Here is a 20006-nt window from a genome sequence, read left to right as displayed (position 1 = left end):
ATAATGTGGGAAATGTGAATCATTTTATACTCATTGCATTTTATACTTTTTTGAACATTTTATACTGTGCGCACCATGAAATCTTTTTATGTGTAATTAGTCTTTTGTACGAACTCCTAGTAAGGGTCAATTCTAAATGTATTCTCGACTGAGGATATATGGCCTGTGTGACTTCAATTAAAATAATCACACTATAATGGGACTGAGTAGACGAACTGATGACATTAAATGGGAAAAAGGAAGTAGGGACAGATGTCGGAATTGTATTCCAAGGCTGGTTTAGCACAGTGGGCTAAACAGCTGGCTTGAAATGCAGAACAATGCCAGCAGCGCGTGTTCAATTCCCATACTGGCCCCCCCGAACAGGCGCCGGAATGTGGCGACTAGCGGCTTTTCACAGTAACTTCATTGAAGCCTACTTGTGACAGTAAGCAATTCTTCTTCTTATTATTATTACCAGTTGTTATCAAAAGATTTGCTTTTAAATTTGTAGATCGATGGACTTTGGAGCTACAACCAAATGAGTTTAAGGATTAAGTCTGGCAAATAGGAATATCTGAAAACGTTAATGGTGGGCTGTTTAGGTGTTGAGGATAACTTGTTCCGGTTGTGACCATGGATCTGTGACCATTGGCAAATTAAATAGCAAGATCAAACTAAACCAACAATAGCAGAAGACAGCAAGAGCCCTGGTTACAGAGAATAAAAAGGACTCTGAAAAACCTGTTGCATAGACTTCAAAAGGAAAAGATAAAAGATCAGGGGTCATGAGTTGTTGGTGCTGCTACAAACAGGTGGGAAGAACAATTTAAACTAGGATATCGTCTGACTTCGTTTGTAAAGTATAATTTTGTTGCTTAATAAATTGTCCTGACAATGCTGCATTAAGTGTTTCCTTTTCTGAAATTTATAGTCTGATCTCTGAACCTTTAACAATGATCAGTGTATTATCACTGAACAAATGATTTTCAAATTTATCTACAATTATTATATATAAGAAAATACCTGTATCTGCATCAATGCTGAACTTTCCATGTTCATTGCCACTGATGATGGAATATGTAATCTCCGCATTGGCTTCAATGTCCCTGCTGGCCGCAAATACCTGAAGAACCTCGGTTCCTAAAGGAATATCTTCAGAAAGTGTGGCAAGGTACTCTCTGTGCTCAAACACAGGTGGGTTGTCATTGATATCGAGCACAGAAACCAACACTGTACAAACAGATGATAGTTTTTTGATTGCTCCTTGATCAGTGGCCTTCACAATAAGACTGTAGGAAGCTTGGAGTTCTCGATCTAAAGGTTTCTCCAGACTAATGATTCCAGATAACTCATCAATGGAGAAGTGCTCGTCTGCAGAATCCACAAGTGAATAACGTACCTGACGATTCAACCCTATGTTTTACAATTTAAGAAAGAAAGCAATTCAATGTTATCACTTTAACCATGAGCTCTGATATAAACAACACAAATAATGCAGTGTGTTTCCAGTACATGATGTTTGCTGAAGTAATAAAATTAACTTCATAAATTTAGTAAAAGGACAGTCATTTTGTACAAGTTTAAAATGCTTGGTCCTTAACACAGTAAAATTCATAATTGTACTATCATTTTACATAATGATATACGGCATCTATCCACACATGGCTCATATGAAAGGTGCTAACAGATTTTTCCATGTTTGCCACGCGCACAATGGCAACATCAGAGCAAAATACCATGGGCTTTGGACAATGAGAATCTCGCCGGCGAGATGCAGGTTTTCTGATTCTCCCTGTCCCTTGCTGGTAACATAACAAAGTTCCCACCCAGGAAGGTTGGGAAACTCAGTTCAATAAATTTCCATATAATTTCGGGTTTCCCCGCCATATCATCCCACTACATCTGGAATTCACCCCCCTTGCCGACAAAGTTTACAATAGGCCTTTAAAAACATGATGGTAGCACAGTGGTTAGCACTGTTGCTTCACAGCGCCAGAGTCCCAGGTTCAATTCTCGGTTTGGGTCACGGTCTGTGTGGAGTCTGCACGTTCTCCCTGTGTCTGTGTAGATTTCCTCTGGGCACCCTGGTTTCCTCCCACAGGACCCCAAAGACGCGATTGTTAGGTGAGTTGGACATTCTGAATTCTCCCTCTGTGTACCTGAACAGGTGCCAGAGTGTGGCGACTAGGGGATTTTCAAAGTAACTTCATTGCAGTGTTAATATAAGCCTACTTGTGACACTAATAAAGATTATTATTATTATCAAAGGGAACCCACTAGGGGTACACAGGTAAGTATTAGCCCAGGAGGGAGGGGGACGTGCCTGAGCAGTAGCCTGGCATTGTCCTCTGAGAAGCTCCAGGGGGCGTGGGACACACTTATCGGTTATGGGGGTTCCTCTTCTTTGTGTGTGAGAGGGGGTTCCCGTGTCCATGTTTTAGGAGGGGGAGGTGTTTCAATATGTATGGGGGGTGGGGATGGGGGGTAGAATCCCTGTTTTTTCAATTGGAGTTCGGGGAACCCTTTCCCAATTTTGGGATTCCTAACTGCTGCCATTTCCATGCCCTTCCCACCAGAGTGATGGAGTAGACCACGCCTCCAGATTTTTTTCTGGAGAGAAAGGTCGGCTGTGTAGACTGAGCTGCACACGGGTTTTCTCGCCTCAGCCAGCTCTCTGTACAGAGAATAGAAAATTCCACTCTTAGCCTGACACAGGGGCAACTCTACAACTCACCCCCGCCCCCTCATCAACCCCCATGACCACCCATCCCTGACACTCCCCCCCACACCACACCCGACTACTCAACCAACCCAGCCCAACTACTCCTCCATGTGGGATTGGAACACTGCAGAAGAAATGTATAGCAGAGTTGGGAGAATTTCCGAGCACAGGAGCAGTCCGTTCACCATTGATGCTGCTCGGAAGATCTGGGCAAATCTAATATCTTACAATTCATTTAACTGGGTAAATGAAGCATGTTAGAGTAACTACTGAAATAACGTGGACTATAACGAAGAAATAAAATGTAGATAAAACCATTGTTGAATCATCATGCTGGAAAACACATGCTTAACATATTATGCGGCACTTACATAACTGCTAGCAGGCGTCACTATTCCCTTCACACCCAGTCTGATTTATTCACACAACATTGCCATGATTAATATTTTGGCTAATTGCACTGATGCGATTGATTCTCTCTACATTTTCCCTGAAATTATCAGTCACACATCAGAATCAGCTTTATGTGAGTTACAAAGAAGCACTCGGTAAGGAAATAATATTTCTGGTCAATTCTTGTTATAGTCATGCTGAAGATTCCTTTGTTAAATTATCAAAAAACTCAAACAATGCTGATTTTAAAAGACTGATGATTGACAAAGTTACAATCACTAAAAAGGAACCTACAAGCTGGCATTCAGAAGGCTGTTACACCACTTCTCAGTGGTTGCCAAACTTGCCCCAACCTAACCCGAGTTTAGGGAACAGGAACTGTCGGGAGCCTGGTCCATTCTGATATCGCTATTTTGTGGTGACAGAGCCCCTCCTGCACCCCTCCCCTCCCTCCCTTGACAAACTTATGTGTATCTGCAATGAAGCTTAAATTTACTCTTCTATTTCACTCCTGTTAGGGTTACAGCTCAAAGCCAGGAGAGGGCCCCAAGGATTTTCAAGCTTTATTTGTTTGCCTGGAATTCTACTTACTTTAATGGACAGAGCCTCAAATGATTTTCCCCAAAGGAACATGATAATATTTGGAGGTGGAGTAAATTATGAAGTATTTATGCATGACCATAAGTTTTAGAAAATATAAGCAATTATGCTCCTCAAACCTGTTCTGCCATTCAATTAATCATGGCTGATCTATATTGTAGCTGCATTTAATCACCTTTGATCCACATCCCTTGATACCATAACTAATAAAAATTTGTTGACATCAATTTTGAGGACTTCAATTAATTCAGCATGCACAGCTTTTTGGAGGTGAGAGTTCCACATCTGTACTACTCCTTGTAACAAGAAAGTACTTCCCCATTTCACTCTTGAATGATTAGTTTTAGTTTTAAAATTGTGTATCCTTGTTACCCTCAAGCGAACGGAAGGCAAGTTTATCAACTTGTCCTCATAGTTTAAATCCTTACGTCCTGGTGTTATCGACAGGGTGAGAGAACTGCTGAAATTCCAACCCCCTTTTCAACTGTCCGTAATCAGGGAGTTTTTGAGAGGAAGATGTTTGTGTGTTTTTAACCCAAGTGCGTGGGCGACGTGAAGAAGCAGAAGCAGGTTTTTTTGTGGATTTAAACAAAAAAAGATTTATTTAAGCACTCACCCTGAAATCGAAGCTGGGAGACCCCATTCCCAGGATCAACCCGGCTCACAATGCCTCGCGAGACGTTGCAAGGAGAATCCCTCCCACAATGTGCGGGATCACTTTTTGCCAAACTGTACATTAGAGCGAGGTAGTAAGCCTTACTCTAATGTGCAGATTTCCAAGGTACCTGATTCAGTCCCTTCGCCTAGGAGACTTCGGGTGAGCGCGGTTCAGCACTGGACCCCACAGCCACAAATGCTACTGTCGCTCCTTTTTGCTCCAAAGGAAAAGTTACCTCTGGAAGATGTCTGCTGTCACAGAGAGTGCAGCTCTCTTTCGTCTTAATCAAGTATGTTTTCTTGGCGTTCAAAGCCCATATTCTAGCCCCTTTGTTGTTGCTATGATTAAGTTATTGATTAGGTTGTTGCTAGACAATAGAACCTCCACTGCTTCATCAACAGTTTGATGGCTTTCAGCAGGTGAGTAGTTAAGACTTCTAAGTGCCTTGCGGGAAGTCGGACCGAAATGGGGGCATGGGAACCCGAGGCCTGCGGGCTATTCAACAGCGAACCTTCAGCACTGCAGCCTGCAGGCGAGTGGCGGACAAGGTTCCTGTGAAGCAGAAGATATTCCAGGCGGATAATGGGATACCGGACTATTTAAAAGGTAGTGTGATGGATGCACTGCTCTACAGGCTAACCATAGGCCTCACTGTTGCGGGTGCAGTCTATGTTGTCTACGAACCCGTCACAATTGCCCTGCCCAAGAAGAAGTAGCCATGTTGTGGAGATGCCGGCATTGGATTGGGTGAGCACAGTAAGAAGTCTGAGTGCTGAATTTGGTGCATTTGAGTGCTATAGTGAGAGTTTGGTGACTGAGGGAGTATAAGGCTTCATTTTTATGTAAAGTCTAGTCTTTCTTTTATTTAGTTAATTAACTTAAAAGTTGCTGTTTGGTTTAGAAGGTGAATTTTCAATCAGCTTTAAACAAAGGTTCTACTTGTAGGCACTTGCAGCTGGAGCTTGTTAATTAGTTAATTGGATTAGGCCAGTTTTCAGAGGCTAGATTCACAGTATAAAAGTGATCCCCTACAGTGCAGACTTTGTTTGCACTGAGTGCTGAATTTGGTGTATTTGAGTGCTATAGTGAGAGTTTGGTGACTGAGGGAGTGCTGAATTTGGTGCATTTGAGTGCTATAGTGAGAGTTTGGTGACTGAGGGAGTTAGGTGAGGAGGGAGTAAGGTGCTCCTTTCATTTTGTTTCCTACATTTCCGCAAAGAGTGAGAAGAGAGCCAGGAGTTTACAGAGAGTGCAGCTGACTGGGAGCAGAGTCGGAGGGCGGAGATCCAGTTGGTCCACAGGGCAGCTATATTCTGTACGGTAAGAGGGGATGGAGGCTAGGCCAGTTGCATGCTCCTCCTGTAGGATGTGGGTGGTGAGGGATACCACCGGTGTCCCCGCTGACTATACCTGCGGGAAGTGCACCCAACTCCAGCTCCTCAAAGACTGTGTTAGGGAACTGGAGTTGAAGCTGGATGAACTTCGGATCATCCGGGAGGCAGAGGGGGTGATAGAGAAGAGTTACAGGGAGGTAACCACACCCAAGGTACAGGACAAGAGTAGCTGGGTTACAGTAAGGGGAAAAAAAAAACAGGCAGACAGTGCAGGGATCCCTCGTGGTCGTTCCCCTTCAAAACAAGTATACCATTTTGGATGCTGTTGGGGGGGGATGACCTACCGGGGGAAGGCCCTAGCAGCCAGGTCTCTGGCACTGAGTCTGGCTCGGGGGCTCAGAAGGGAAGGGGGGAGAATAGAAAAGCAATAGTTGTAGGAGATTCAATGATTAGGGGAATAGATAGGAGATTCTGTGGTCGCGAGCGAGACTCCCGGTAGGTATGTTGCCTCCCGGGTGCCAGGGCCAGGAATGTCTCGGATTGTGTCTTCAGGATCCTTAAGGGGGAGGGGGAGCAGCCAGAAGTCGTGGTGCACATTGGTACCAACGACGTAGGTAGGAAAAGGGGTGTGGAGGTAATAAACGAGTTTAGGGAGTTAGGCTGGAAGTTAAAAGCCAGGACAGACAGAGTTGTCATCTCTGGTTTGTTGCCGGTGCCACGTGATAGCGAGGCTAGGAATAGGGAGAGAGTGCAGCTGAACACGTGGCTGCAGGAATGGTGTAGGAGGGAGGGCTTCAGGTATTTGGATAATTGGAGCGCATTCTGGGGAAGGTGGGACCTGTACAAGCAGGACGGGTTGCATCTGAACCAGAGGGGCACCAATATCCTGGGAGTGAGGTTTTCTAGTACTCTTCGGGAGGGTTTAAACTAATTTGGCAGGGGAATGGGAACCGGATTTGTAGTCCAGCAACTAAGGTAGCCGATATTCAGGACGCCAAAGCGTGTAATGAGGCAGTGGGGAAGGGAACACTGACAAAGGAGAGTACTTGCAGGCACGAAGATGGGTTGAAGTGTGTATACGTCAACGCAAGAAGCATCAGGAATAAGGTGGGTGAACTTAAGGCATGGATCGGTACTTGGGACTACGATGTGGTGGCCATCACGGAAACTTGGATAGAAGAGGGGCAGAAATGGTTGTTGGAGGTCCCTGGTTATAGATGTTTCAATAAGATTAGGTAGGGTGGTAAAAGAGGTGGGGGGGTGGCATTGTTAATTAGAGATAGTATAACAGCTGCAGAAAGGCAGTTCGAGGAGTATCAGCCTACTGAGGTAGTATGGGTTGAAGTCAGAAATAGGAAAGGAGCAGTCACCTTGTTAGGAGTTTTCTATAGGCCCCCCAATAGTAGCAGAGATGTGGAGGAACAGATTGGGAAACAGATTTTGGAAAGGTGCAGAAGTCACAGGGTAGTAGTCATGGGTGACTTTAACTTCCCAAACATTGAGTGGAACCTCTTTAGATCAAATAGTTTCGATGGGGTGGTTTGTGCAGTGTGTCCAGGAAGCTTTTCTAACACAGTATGTAGATTGTCCGACCAGAGGAGGAGCAATATTGGATTTAGTACTTGGTAATGAACCAGGGCAAGTGATAGATTTGTTAGTGGGGGAGCATTTTGGAGATAGTGACCACAATTCTGTGACTTTCACTTTAGTAATGGAGAGAGATAGGTGCGCGTAACAGGGCAAGGTTTACATTTGGGGGAAGGTTAATACGATGTTGTCAGACAAGAATTGAAGTGCATAAGTTGGGAACATAGGCTGTCAGGGAAGGACACAAGTGAAATGTGGAACTTGTTCAAGGAACAGGTACGACGTGTCCTTGATATGTATGTCCCTGTCAGGCAGGGAAGAAATGGTCGAGTGAGGGAACCAAGGTTGACGAGAGGTTGAATGTCTTGTCAAGAGGAAAAAGAAGACTTATGTAAGGCTGAGGAAACAAGGTACAGACAGGGCGTTGGAGGGATACAAAATAGCCAGGAGGGAACTGAAGAAAGGGATTAGGAGAGCTAAAAGAGGGCATGAACAATCTTTGGCGGGTAGGATCAAGGAAAACCCCAAGGCCTTTTACACATGTGAGAAATATGAGAATGACTAGAGCGAGGGTAGGTCCGATCAAGGACAGTAGCGGGAGATTGTGTATTGAGTCTGAAGAGATAGGAGAGGTCTTGAACGAGTACTTTTCTTCTGTATTTACAAATGAGAGTGGCCATATTGTTGGAGAGGACAGTGTGAAACAGACTGTAAGCTCGAGGAAATACTTGTTAGGAAGGAAGATGTGTTGGGCATTTTGAAAAACTTGAGGATAGACAAGTCCCCCGGGCCTGACGGGATATATCCAAGGATTCTATGGGAAGCAAGAGATGAAATTGCAGAGCCGCTGGCAATGATCTTTTCGTCCTCACTGTCAACAGGGGTGGTACCAGGGGATTGGAGAGTGGCGAATGTCATGCCTCTGTTCAAAAAAGGGACTAGGGATAACCCTGGGAATTACAGGCCAGTTAGTCTTACTTCGGTGGGAGGCAAAGTCATGGAAAGGGTACTGAAGGATAGGATTTCTGAGCATCTGGAAAGACACTGCTTGATTAGGGATAGTCAGCACGGATTTGTGAGGGGTAGGTCTTGCCTTACAAGTCTTATTGAATTCTTTGAGGAGGTGACCAAGCATGTGGATGAAGGTAAAGCAGTGGATGTAGTGTACATGAATTTTAGTAAGGCATTTGATAAGGTTCCCCATGGTAGGCTTCTGCAGAAAGTAAGGAGGCATGGGATAGTGGGAAATTTGGCCAGTTGGATAACGAACTGGCTAAACGATAGAAGTCAGAGAATGGTGGTGGATGGCAAATATTCAGCCTGGAGCCCAGTTACCAGTGGCGTACCGCAGGGATCAGTTCTGGGTCCTCTGCTGTTTGTGATTTTCATTAATGACTTGGATGAGGGAGTTGAAGGGTGGGTCAGTAAGTTTGCAGACGATACGAAGATTGGTGGAGTTGTGGATAGTGAGGAGGGCTGTTGTCGACTGCAAAGAGACATAGATAGGATGCAGAGCTGGGCTGAGAAGTGGCAGACGGAGTTTAACCCTGAAAAGTGTGAGGTTGTCCATTTTGGAAGGACAAATATGAATGCGGAATACAGGGTTAACGGTAGGGTTCTTGGCAATGTGGAGGAGCAGAGAGATCTTGGGGTCTATGTAGATACATCTTTGAAAGTTGCTACTCAAGTGGATAGAGCTGTGAAGAAGGCCTATGGTGTGCTAGCGTTCATTAACAGAGGGATTGAATTTAAGAGCCGGGAGGTGATGATGCAGCTGTACAAAACTTTGGTAAGGCCACATTTGGAGTACTGTGTACAGTTCTGGTTGCCTCATTTTAGGAAGGATGTGGAAGCTTTGGAAAAGGTGCAAAGAAGATTTACCAGGATGTTGCCTGGAATGGAGAGTAGGTCTTACGAGGAAAGGTTGAGGGTGCTAGGCCTTTTCTCATTAGAACGGAGAAGGATGAGGGGCGACTTGATAGAGGTTTATAAGATGATCAGGGGAATAGATAGACAGTCAGAGACTTTTTCCCCAGGTGGAACAAACCATTACAAGGGGACATAAATTTAAGGTGAATGGTGGACGACATAGGGGGGGATGTCAGAGGTAGGTTCTTTACCCAGAGAGTAGTGGGGGCATGGGATGCACTGCCTGTGGAAGTAGTTGAGTCGGAAACATTAGGGACCTTCAAGCAGCTATTGGATAGGCACATGGATTACGGTAAAATGATATAGTGTAGATTTATTTGTTCTTAAGGGCAGCACAGTAGCATTGTGGACAGCACAATTGCTTCACAGCTCCAGGGTCCCAGGTTCGATTCCGGCTTGGGTCACTGTCTGTGCGGAGTCTGCACGTCCTCCCCATGTGTGCGTGGGTTTCCTCCGGGTGCTCCGGTTTCCTCCCACAGTCCAAAGATGTGCAGGTTAGGTGGATTGGCCATGATAAATTGCCCTTAGTGGCCAAAATTGCCCTTAGTGTTGGGTGGAGGAGTTGACTTTGGGTCGGGTGCTCTTTCCAAGAGCCGGTGCAGACTCAATGGGCCGAATTATCTCCTTCTGCACTGTAAATTCAATGATAATCTATGGTTAATCTAGGACAAAGGTTCGGCACAACATCGTGGGCCGAAGGGCCTGTTCTGTGCTGTATTTTTCTATGTTCTATGTTCTAACACCAGGTTAAAGTCAAACAGGTTTGTTTTTGTTTTAAATGATTAGCTTTCAGAGCACTGCTCATCCTGAGGAAGGACCAGTGCTCCGAAAGCTCGTGATTCGAAACAAACCTGTTGGACTTTAACCTGGTGTTGTAAGACTTCTTACCAAGAAGAAATAACGTCAGCTCTCGGACATGTCTAAATTTTCGTTTTATTCCATAATCCTGTTATACTGTAAATTGTCTGGGGATCTGACTGTTCACGGTTTATGTGAACAGTTGTTTATTTAATGATGAGGCTTGTATAACTAATAAATAAAATGATTTATCACGTCAAAAAAAAAGACTTCTAAGTGGAATGTATGTTCATCTGTCGTTAAGACAGAATCAGACAGTGAGTCAGTTCCTGGGTTAGTCCCTTGAATACAGACCAGGTTATATGATCTCTGGTGGCTATCTGTCGAAGCACAATGAATTGACTTTTTTTTAAATGGATAAAGATTGCACATTGAATAAAGCTTGTATGTTAAGTTATGAATATAACATGCCTTTAATAGACATGGCACGCGGCAGTCATTCTGGTGTATTTCCACCTTACACCCACCAAGGCCAATATATACTTCTTGAGATGTGATGCCTAAAGTTGAACGCAACTCCAGATGGGATGCAACCAAGGCATTTGAGTTACTTGTTCGCAGTTTGTGGGCATGGCTGCCAGCATTTATTGCCAATCCCTAAAAGCCCTTAGGATGGAGGTGGACTATCATCTTGACTTCTGTCATCCACGTGGTGTATGTACACTCACAGTGCTGTCAGGGAGTAAGTTCCAGGGTTTTGCCCCAGTGACACTGAAGAACAACAATATATTTCCAAGTCAGGATGGTGCAGGTGGCGTTCCTGTGCATCTGATGCACTTGTCCTTCTCGATGGCAGAGGTCAGGAGTGTGAAGGTTGTCAAAGAAGCCTTGGTGATTTACTGTAGTGGGTCTGGAAGATGGTACGCAATTATGCACTGTGGTGATGGTGAAGGGAATGAATGTTTAAGGTAGTGGATAAGCTGTTGATAAAGTGACTTGGTTTCTCACAGGTGTTGTCAAGCTTTTTGAGTGTTCACAGAATCACAGGAGCTGCATTTATCCCAGTAAGTGCAGCATCTGACCTGCCCTTGAATCCACAATACTTATATGGCTCCCACTGCCAACAGCGAGATGTCAATTAGGTTCATTTATGAGTCACCCGAGAGCAATTATCACTGAGCACACCAGAATTTAGTGGTGGCCCAGAGATGTAATTGGATTTGCAAGGCTCTCCTGTGTCTCCCCAAGATCACCCAGCAACCATGTTGGGTTTTGCCTGTGGCCTTGTAGGGGAACATCCCTTGTTGTCAGGCACTCAGTGTCTGATCAAGAAATCTGGCATTGTGAGTTGGCTGAAAGCACTCCCCTGTACTGGTCTCTGATTCCCCATGCACCCCCTACCCAGCCCTGGAATCCAGCCCTGATTTTGTGTGTGTGTGTGTGGTGGAGGGGGGGGGGGGGGGGCTCTTGCTCTAAATCCATACCTATGGATTTGTAATTAATGCAGCCTTGCCACATCTCAAAATAAAATGCTCAATTTACATGAAGTACTCCTGCTATGAAGCATTATTTACTGAATTTTCTTTAGTGCATTTGCAAGTCAGAACTTCCAGTGGCTGTGTTCTCAGCACTAGGAAGTTGCATTTTCTTGATATGTAAATGAGATTTTCATTGTAAAGTACATCCGAGAACAACTTGTAAATTTGTCTACTTTCTGAGCACTTGTGGTGTAAACAGGAGTGTTTATTTAATACCATTGGACTACATCTTACCTGTATCTGGATCTGTGGCTTGAACTCTCATTAGCAGTGTTTTATTCGCTGTGTTTTCAAAGACAGATACAGTGTATGGATCAGATGAAAACACTGGTGTGTTATCATTCACATCCTCCAGTATTATAACAACATCAGCCTGGCAGAAGCGACCTCCTCCATCAGTAGCTCTCATGAATAAGTTATGAACTGCTTGCTGTTCACGATCGAGTGGAGCTAAAGTTTTCAATTCGCCTAAGTATTTAATGAAAATACAAGTTATTTACCCAAATGTTTACCACATCACAAATTTTACATTTTCTGGATAATAATATTTGATATCCCTCTGCTTTCAAGTGATTTTAGAGCTTAAAAGCTATTCAGCTTTCTATTCTCTGGTTATCTGAAAGAAATACCATTTAACAAATTTGGAATCCCAATTGACAGTCCATAAGATTTGGGCAAATGTTGTCACATAATTTCATTCAATATATAATTGTAATTAACTTTTCAGAACAACTTCAATCAATTCTCCTGCGCAATAAATACACTTTAAAGTGAATTCTTGCAAATTTTGGGTGCACTCCTTAGATCTTAGCAGCTGTAATAACTAACCGGCGGGGCGGGGGGGGCCACTCCGGCGCCGAGGAGTGGCGTGAACGACTCCGGCGTCAGGCCATCCCGAAGGTGCGGAATCCTCTGCACCTTCAGGGGCTACCCGGCGCCAGAGTGTTTGACGCCGCACCAGCCGGCGCGGAAGGGTCTCCACCAGCCGGCGCGAGTTGCCGCATGTGCGGGAGCGCCAGCGTGTGCTGGCGTCATCCCAGCACATGCGCAAGGGGGTTCTTCTCCGCACCGGCCATGGCGGAGGTTGACAGCGGCCGATGCGGAGGGAAAGAGTGCCCCCACGGCACAGGGCCAACGCGCGGATCGGTGGGTCCCGATCGCGGGCCAGGCCACCATGGGGGCACCCCCGGGGCCAGATCCCCCTGCGCCCCCACCCCCCCCCGGAGCACTCAGGAGGCCACCCGTGGAGCCAGGTCCCGCCGGTAAGGACCTGTTATGATTTACGCCGGCGGGACCCGCCGAAAGCGGGTGGCCACGTGGCCCATTGCGGGCCGGAGAATCGCCCGAGGGGCCTCTTCTAGCGGCCGCCGCGGCGCGATTCCCGCCCCCGCCAAAACCCCGGCGCCGGAGAATTCGGCAGCCGGTGGGGGCGGGATTCACGCCGCCTCCCCCGGCGATTCTCCGACCCAGCGGGGGGGTCAGAGAATCCCGCCCCATATCTCATTACAGTAGAACAGTATGAATATTCTTACCTGTGTCTGGATCTAATCTGAATTTCTCTGCACCAGTTCCACGTAGTGTGTAAGTGATTTCAGCATTTGAACGGATATCTGCATCTTCAGCAAACACCGCAAGGATTAGTTTACCAGAAGAAACATCCTCAGCAACGGTCTCAGTGTATAGTGTCTAAAAATAAAAACCATGTGTAATATTTTTTTTAGATGTTTTCATTCCACATTCCCCACCCTCCAAAAACCATGAACTAAATGGCAGATAATGGAGACATGGAAGAAAGTTTCTCATGAAATTTTAAAGATCCGTTGTTAACAGAGAAAAGCTTTTAAAATCCCACTAAATCAACTATACCGCATCACATTTAATTTATCGCCACTGAGCTGCCATTTTGTTTTAATCTGCCACCTAATACGCCATCACTTGATGGCTACTGTGCTTGGAGCAGTGGCACTGAAGATCTTATTATGAGATAACAACTTTTAATACCAATCGGTCTCCCATGGCATTACATATGGGGACTTGAAACGAAGTGCAAGGTCACGTGGCATTGAAGCGTGGGTGAAAATTGGGCTCAGATATAATTCAGTTCTTACTTTAGCGTTCTACACATTCTGTCCTAGTTTTTCATATTTTTATTATAAACTTTTATAATGGAAGTCGCTTAAGTAAGCTCTATCCGTTGCAAATAGACCCTCCTGAAAGTAATGGCGCTGACAAAATGAAGAGTATAATTACTAGATCAACTGCACCCGCAGTTTCTAGTATATATGTGGATACAAGAACTGAAAATGGAGAAAATTAGAAAGCAAGTGGGTATTGGTATAAATTTATAATCAATATTATCTTTATAAAATGTTATTATTTCTTAATTGTGAAATCCAGTGCTAAGATAACCTTTCATCCCAACTTCCATAAAATTCTATTCACATGCTTTAGTTATATGTGTTGGAAAACAGCAGACAAACTTTTAACACAGATCAATATAAAGTAATCCACCTGGAAAAGGAAATTACAAACAAGTGTGGATTTATGCTGCCCGTTAACCTTTTGCTGAAATGTGCGGCTGATTCCAACAAAGCTAAGTAGGTACCACACTGGAGCTCAAAATTGTTTGATCAGAAAGTGAAGCAAGGCAATTCAAACCTTGTATATATCGCCTTTGGAATATGGCGTATAATTTGGACATCTACCTTCTAAAGGATGAATTGGAATGGGATTGGAGAGTCCGGAGGATGATTATTAAACTTAGCACTTCAATTATAATTGAAGAAGATTGCAGAGAAGTGCTGACAATGGGTAAAGTAAACCTATGGGAAAGTGCCATAGTGTATATTGTTGCACACAGGAATAATATCAAGGAGCCTCAAATGAAATTACAAATAATGAGAATTATTTTTCATGGATATGGGAAACAGGCGTGAAGGACTTTAATATTTAGTTAATTAACAACCTTAAATGTGAAGCTGAAGAAATACCAGGTAAGTTGATGATACAGCATAAACAAGGGAAGGAATGGACTTAAAGGGCTGAAAGACCTTTTTCTTGCACCTTGCCTTTATAACTATTTCAGAGGCATGAGATTGATCAATGATCAGAAACATTGAGTAATAAAAGAACATGGCATAAAAACATTCTTCTGACCTTCCCTAGCCCTTGGCAGTGTAAAATGGATTTAAATACGATGTGACATTGCACTTTGTGCTTCCCATCATTGTCACTTCAGTAATAGTAAACATATCTGAAGTTTTATCTGATAAATATCTGGCATTGCTAGACATAGAGAAATGCCAAAGAGATTTTAAATGACCACAACAACAGTTTAATATTATGGCAGTCGCTTTAAGGATTCAACAGGCATAGGGCCCTGGATAATTTTTTTTTAAATCACCTGAGCCAATTTGTTGCCTGCCCAGTACACTTTCTGTCCAGCCCAGGCACAACAGATGCATAATTTGGAGCCAAAGACAAATTTTTAACACAAGAGAAACAGACTGTCATGGTTCTATTTCTCCTCTTAAGTACAAAAATAAATTAATGGCAAGAACTGATTTGACCAAAATAAATCTATCAAAATAAATACTGCAGAATTTCTGGATAATTAGACTGATAATTTTTTTTCTTGGCCAATTCAAACTTATAAAATGATAGAAAGGATAACAGTTATTGCTATGAATATAATAGAATTGACCAATAATTCAAGACGTTTTCCTACTGTGATATGGAGCTATTTATGGGGAAAATGCATGACCATTAGTGTGGAGCTGTGACTCAATCTGCACAGCACTAAAGAAGGTGTGAAGGATCATGTCGCTGTCAATACCCTACAAGGAACAAAAACTCTTGCAGATGTGCACTCTTTGGGTTATGTCACCGGCAATGCATCTATCTTAATGTATGTGGACGGTAAATGCACAAGAAGCTTTTTTTATTTTTAATACGTGTTATCAGCTTCCCGTGAATCCTATCCAGGGTCTTGTTTGCAGAAATATACACAACTGAGCAACACCATCTGCTTGATACATCACATTTCTGTCACTTAGCCAAATTTGATTTCCTCCTGCAACCTTTTAAAGGCTGAAATTACTGTCTAGTATCCTTCATTAGTATTCCTGCAAAGACAATGATCTACAAAATAACAAAGCTGAACCTTATAAAAGGCTGTAAGAATTCACTGAACACATATTTAAAAATAAAATCATCTAATACTGTATACTCTGTAAATTCAGGAGTAATGTCTTTACTGTTGGATGAATAATTTAGTTGAGTTCAAGGTGAAGCTACATAAGCAAATGAGAAAGGAGTAGAAGGATACATTCATGGGGTTAGATGGAGAGAGATGGGAGGAGGCTCATGCAGGCTTTTAACATCAGCATGGACTTCCTGCGCCAAATGGCCTGTTTCTGTGCTGTAAATACTTTGCAACTTGGCAATGCTCCTTAAGCGTTCAAAAAGGGAATTAATGTCAATTGTATTGTGCAAGCACTTGACATAGAATCACAGAATCTACGGCATGGAGACTGGCCATTTGGCGCAGTAGGTCCATGCTGATGTTAACTTGACATGTTTGCATCAAGTTGCAGTCTCCATTATTTTAACTCATAAGAGCATGGAGAACAATCTAATGCATTTGTACATTAACTGCATACAATAATTCCTACACGTCTAATGCTCACCTTTTCACAAATGGGGCTGTTATCATTTGCATCAAGGACTTTAACTTCTACTACTGCTTTGGCAACTAAAGTTCCATCAGTAGCTGTAATATTTAAAAGATAATGATCTTTCTTCTCTCTATCCAAAGGTTTTCTGACATAAACCTTCCATTCGTTCTGAATGTGCTCAATTGCATATTGGCCAAGAGGATCTCCTCCTGAAAATTAATTTGAAATTGGCATTAAACAACATACAACCTTATTTATAAACAAAGGAGAAAAGGAGAACACAGCAATAATTATGGCTTCATCATTCACACTGGCACTTAATAAAAATCAAAGGAAATATTTTGAAAACATTTGTGTAGTATCCACTGCTGCATAAGTCTGTCAGCAGTCAATCTGGTTGGGTAACATTGGACTTTCAGAGAAGTTTGTCCCAGCAACTGAGCCTCCTAAAAAATTTATTTTGAATTGCTAGTGCTTCAGGCTGCCATTTGACCCCTGATATTGAATTTCAGCTGGCTATAAACCATGAAGAGATTCATAGTCAAGTCCACCGTTACACCAAACATGGAAACACATACACTTTCTAAACAGGACGTGAAGGCGTAAGATAGTGATTAACAGTTCGACCCATGAATGAATCCCGATTTCTAAATCAGAAACACAGTATGACAATTGGTACCGTCGAAGATCAGCTGTCACATAGGTTGGGAATCAAGCATGAGCATCCGGCGTAAATAGTCAAGTGCTGCATTCAGGGGCACCTTTACCTACTAGCCGTTGGACAAGGTCCAGTAAACAAAATTCAATAAATGAAATCACCAGAAGAGGCAATCATTTCCACTGCCCAAAATGCGTTTTGGTGTGCTGGTGGTGACATTAAATCAATCAATTCTTAAGAGTTTTCACATTCCGTTTCTACTAGAATACAAAACAGCATTTACAATTTTAAAGCCGGCTGGTCACGATTTCCCAATTTTAGATTCTGACTACCGTCTCTGTAGAGACTAAAAACAAAATTAATTCTTCTTCAAACTTGTGACTGTGGGCTGAGGCTGGTAACAATAAAATAAAACACGGCATTGAATTATTTAAAGGTAGGGAACATACCATGGAAAAGGATGCAAAGTTAAATCATTTGATCTGGCCAAATCCTTTGTAGTAAAAGACAGAGCTCTTTGAACACGGTTTAATCACTGACATTTTACTGCCCCTGCAAATGAACTTTGCTTCCCATCAGAGCTCTCTGTACAAATCAATTACAATTCATCAGTAACTCACCCTATCTCTGTCTCAATAATGTGCTTTCAATTGGGAGAGCTCCAATAAGCAAAACTCAATAAGTAATCAGAAAAGGCTAACATGCTAACCTTTACAACATCAATCCAATTTAGCTTAACATCACCAGTGAAATATAAAAATACCTCTGCACAATATAAACTCAGAATTTCATTATATCAAGTAGATACCAGTGGAACAAGAGTTGTTTTTCAAAAAGGAATCTGAGGAAATGTAAACAGAAATAGTTTCCAAACAAGTGACGAGGTCAATGGCCCTAATGCTAAGCACTTCTATGACCATCTGCCATTTCATCACTTTGGCAGTAATTTATAACGTGATGAAGAAATCCATATTTCCATCTCAGAGAAGATTCACTGATCTGAAATTTAACCCACAATCACAAAAATAATCAGTGGAGAAATGGTTGTTGATGTTTGGATGGAACAGTTGAAACAATAAAAGTACAGATTCACTAAAGTCCTGTAACTAATGGAATTTCCAGTTCATTTTTTAAATTATATAATGTTTCAGTGGCCCATCAAAGATAAAATCAAATTCCTAGCATTCATTGATCCTATCACAAACAATGGAATGAATGGGGTAAAAAAATTTGGTTCAGGCCTGTTTTGGGGCACGGGGTCATGATTTACAGTCTTTTCCCAATTGAAGAAGTAAGACACAAACCTGCTGCAGCCACCTCATTGCCGATGGCAGTGCTCGCCCAAGGGGCCCATGCTGCTGGCTGCCTGAGTGTCCCCTAGTGAACCAAACAGCGTGCGCACACTTCATGTGCCCCTCTTTAAAGCAAGGCTTACTCAGTGGAAGGAACTGTTGCTGATTGCCTGAATTGACACAAGCTGCAAGAGGAAGTTGCACAAATAAGAGAGCCCCTAGGTTCAGAAATGCGCTGGTAGAAGTCTTATTGGTGGAGGACAACAGAGGATAGAGATTAATCTGCAGGAAAGGAGGGGACGCTCAAAGGAAATGACAGCAGGTGGCCAGGCAGGTCAATGCCCCAGAGTCTGATTCTGAAGAACTGGCAACAGAGTTGCACAGTTCAACGATCATCAAAGTCAGCAAACACACCTCAAAGGACTTCCCCTATCCGCCGCACTATCAACCACACTCAATGTACATTTACATTGTTTACCCATCAGCAATCCCTAACAATCAGGACCCAGGCTTAACATCCAGATACTCCAGTCTCAAAGATATTCCTATGATGCCAGCCTCAAACCCAGCTTCTGTTGCTTCTACGTACGTCCACCAATTCAACTATGGTAGACACATCACTCAAACAAAGTCCAAAACAGTTGGTGGCATTTTCTCTTCTCTCTTCCAGGGCAAGTTGGTCCCAATACTGCTGCAAGCAGAGCAGAACTGATGGGGGAAAAAGGATGCCTGAGCTCTGCAGAAGTGATGGTCTTCCACATCATGGGTCTGGTTATGATGCCCATGGCATCTGACATTACCGAGAACATAGAGGATGCCTGTGTGTTCCTGCCTTGTGTCCCTTCTCATATGCCACCTCACCCCTATGTGTAAGCTGCTGATGGTGTGGCCATGGACTTGCTGCTCTTCAAACTCATGCACTTTCCTCTTCCCTCACCGCAACGTTTCCCTTTTATTTTTTTACTTTATGATACTCAAGGATTGCTGCCTTTACAGCCATAGAAGACTCAGGAGGGAGAGGGAGTGAGAGCGTGACAGCAAACCATAGCACTGATGAAGAGGATACGGACACTGAATTTACCCTGGAGCCTAGTACAGAGTTAGACCTGAATGTAGTGAATCACTGAGCATGAGTGGGCTGCAGCCAGGCCACTGGTAAATGATGTCTCATGTGCCAGAGGGTTTATCCGAGGGCGGGTTCTCAGTTCTGCAACTGAGGAGTCAGATGATGGCTCTGATTGGGCAGCATACAGGAGAATGCTAATGAACAAAGGCACTGGGGTATTGCACAGGTCTGCCAAACTGCCTCCTGCCACTATTAAAGGCATGTAGAAGTCAGAAGGCATCGCATGGAGCTTCACCTCTCTGCAGCCCCTGTACAATCTCCCAGTCATATTTCAGACTCTGAGATACTGCAATTGCAGCCCCATATCTGATAAAATCTTTGTACTGATAGGCCAGAAAATGTTTTGCTCGCCTTGTGAAAATGCAGCAACACGACCTGACAAAAGCATCAATTCACCAGAACACCTACAAAACACTTCATCACACTCCAGAAACACTGCAATAGCTGAACTTAGTCTAAATCACTTCATCTGCAAGTTCGGTGACTGATCCTTTAAATAACGTAAGGGTCCCCCTTTACAGCTGAACACAGGTTCTTCAGTGACTGACAAGCAAATGCCTATGCGGTCCAAGTTTGGAGTTTTTGTATCAAATCAGTCAGAACACCTGTTTGACACCATGGGCGGGATTCTCCCACACTTGGCGCGATGGCCCAACGACGGTGCCAAGAGAGGCGTGAACCACTCCGGCGTCGGGCCACCCGGAAGTTGCGGA

General features: G+C 43.5%; 1 protein-coding gene across 9 annotated transcripts in view; it reads right to left on the bottom strand.

Moving 5' to 3' along the window:
- fat1a (FAT atypical cadherin 1a) overlaps window positions 1-20006 on the bottom strand; it is a 289367-nt gene that overhangs the window by 51391 nt on the left and 217970 nt on the right. For all 9 annotated transcript variants that reach the window (XR_011940244.1, XM_072496899.1, XM_072496891.1 and 6 more), the window contains 4 exons: window positions 16230-16426; window positions 13074-13227; window positions 11776-12009; window positions 1006-1395 (listed from right to left, as the gene is read on the bottom strand). Coding sequence is in view for 8 of the 9 variants with exons in the window: in XM_072496899.1 (XP_072353000.1) it covers window positions 1006-1395; window positions 11776-12009; window positions 13074-13227; window positions 16230-16426 (975 nt within the window). In the remaining variant the exon portion in view is untranslated. The remainder of the gene's footprint in view (window positions 1-1005; window positions 1396-11775; window positions 12010-13073; window positions 13228-16229; window positions 16427-20006) is intronic.

Source organism: Scyliorhinus torazame, chromosome 3, assembly GCF_047496885.1.
Source record: "Scyliorhinus torazame isolate Kashiwa2021f chromosome 3, sScyTor2.1, whole genome shotgun sequence".
In the NCBI taxonomy this organism is placed as follows: Eukaryota; Metazoa; Chordata; class Chondrichthyes; order Carcharhiniformes; family Scyliorhinidae; genus Scyliorhinus; species Scyliorhinus torazame.
This window is presented reverse-complemented; position numbering and strand designations above follow the sequence as displayed.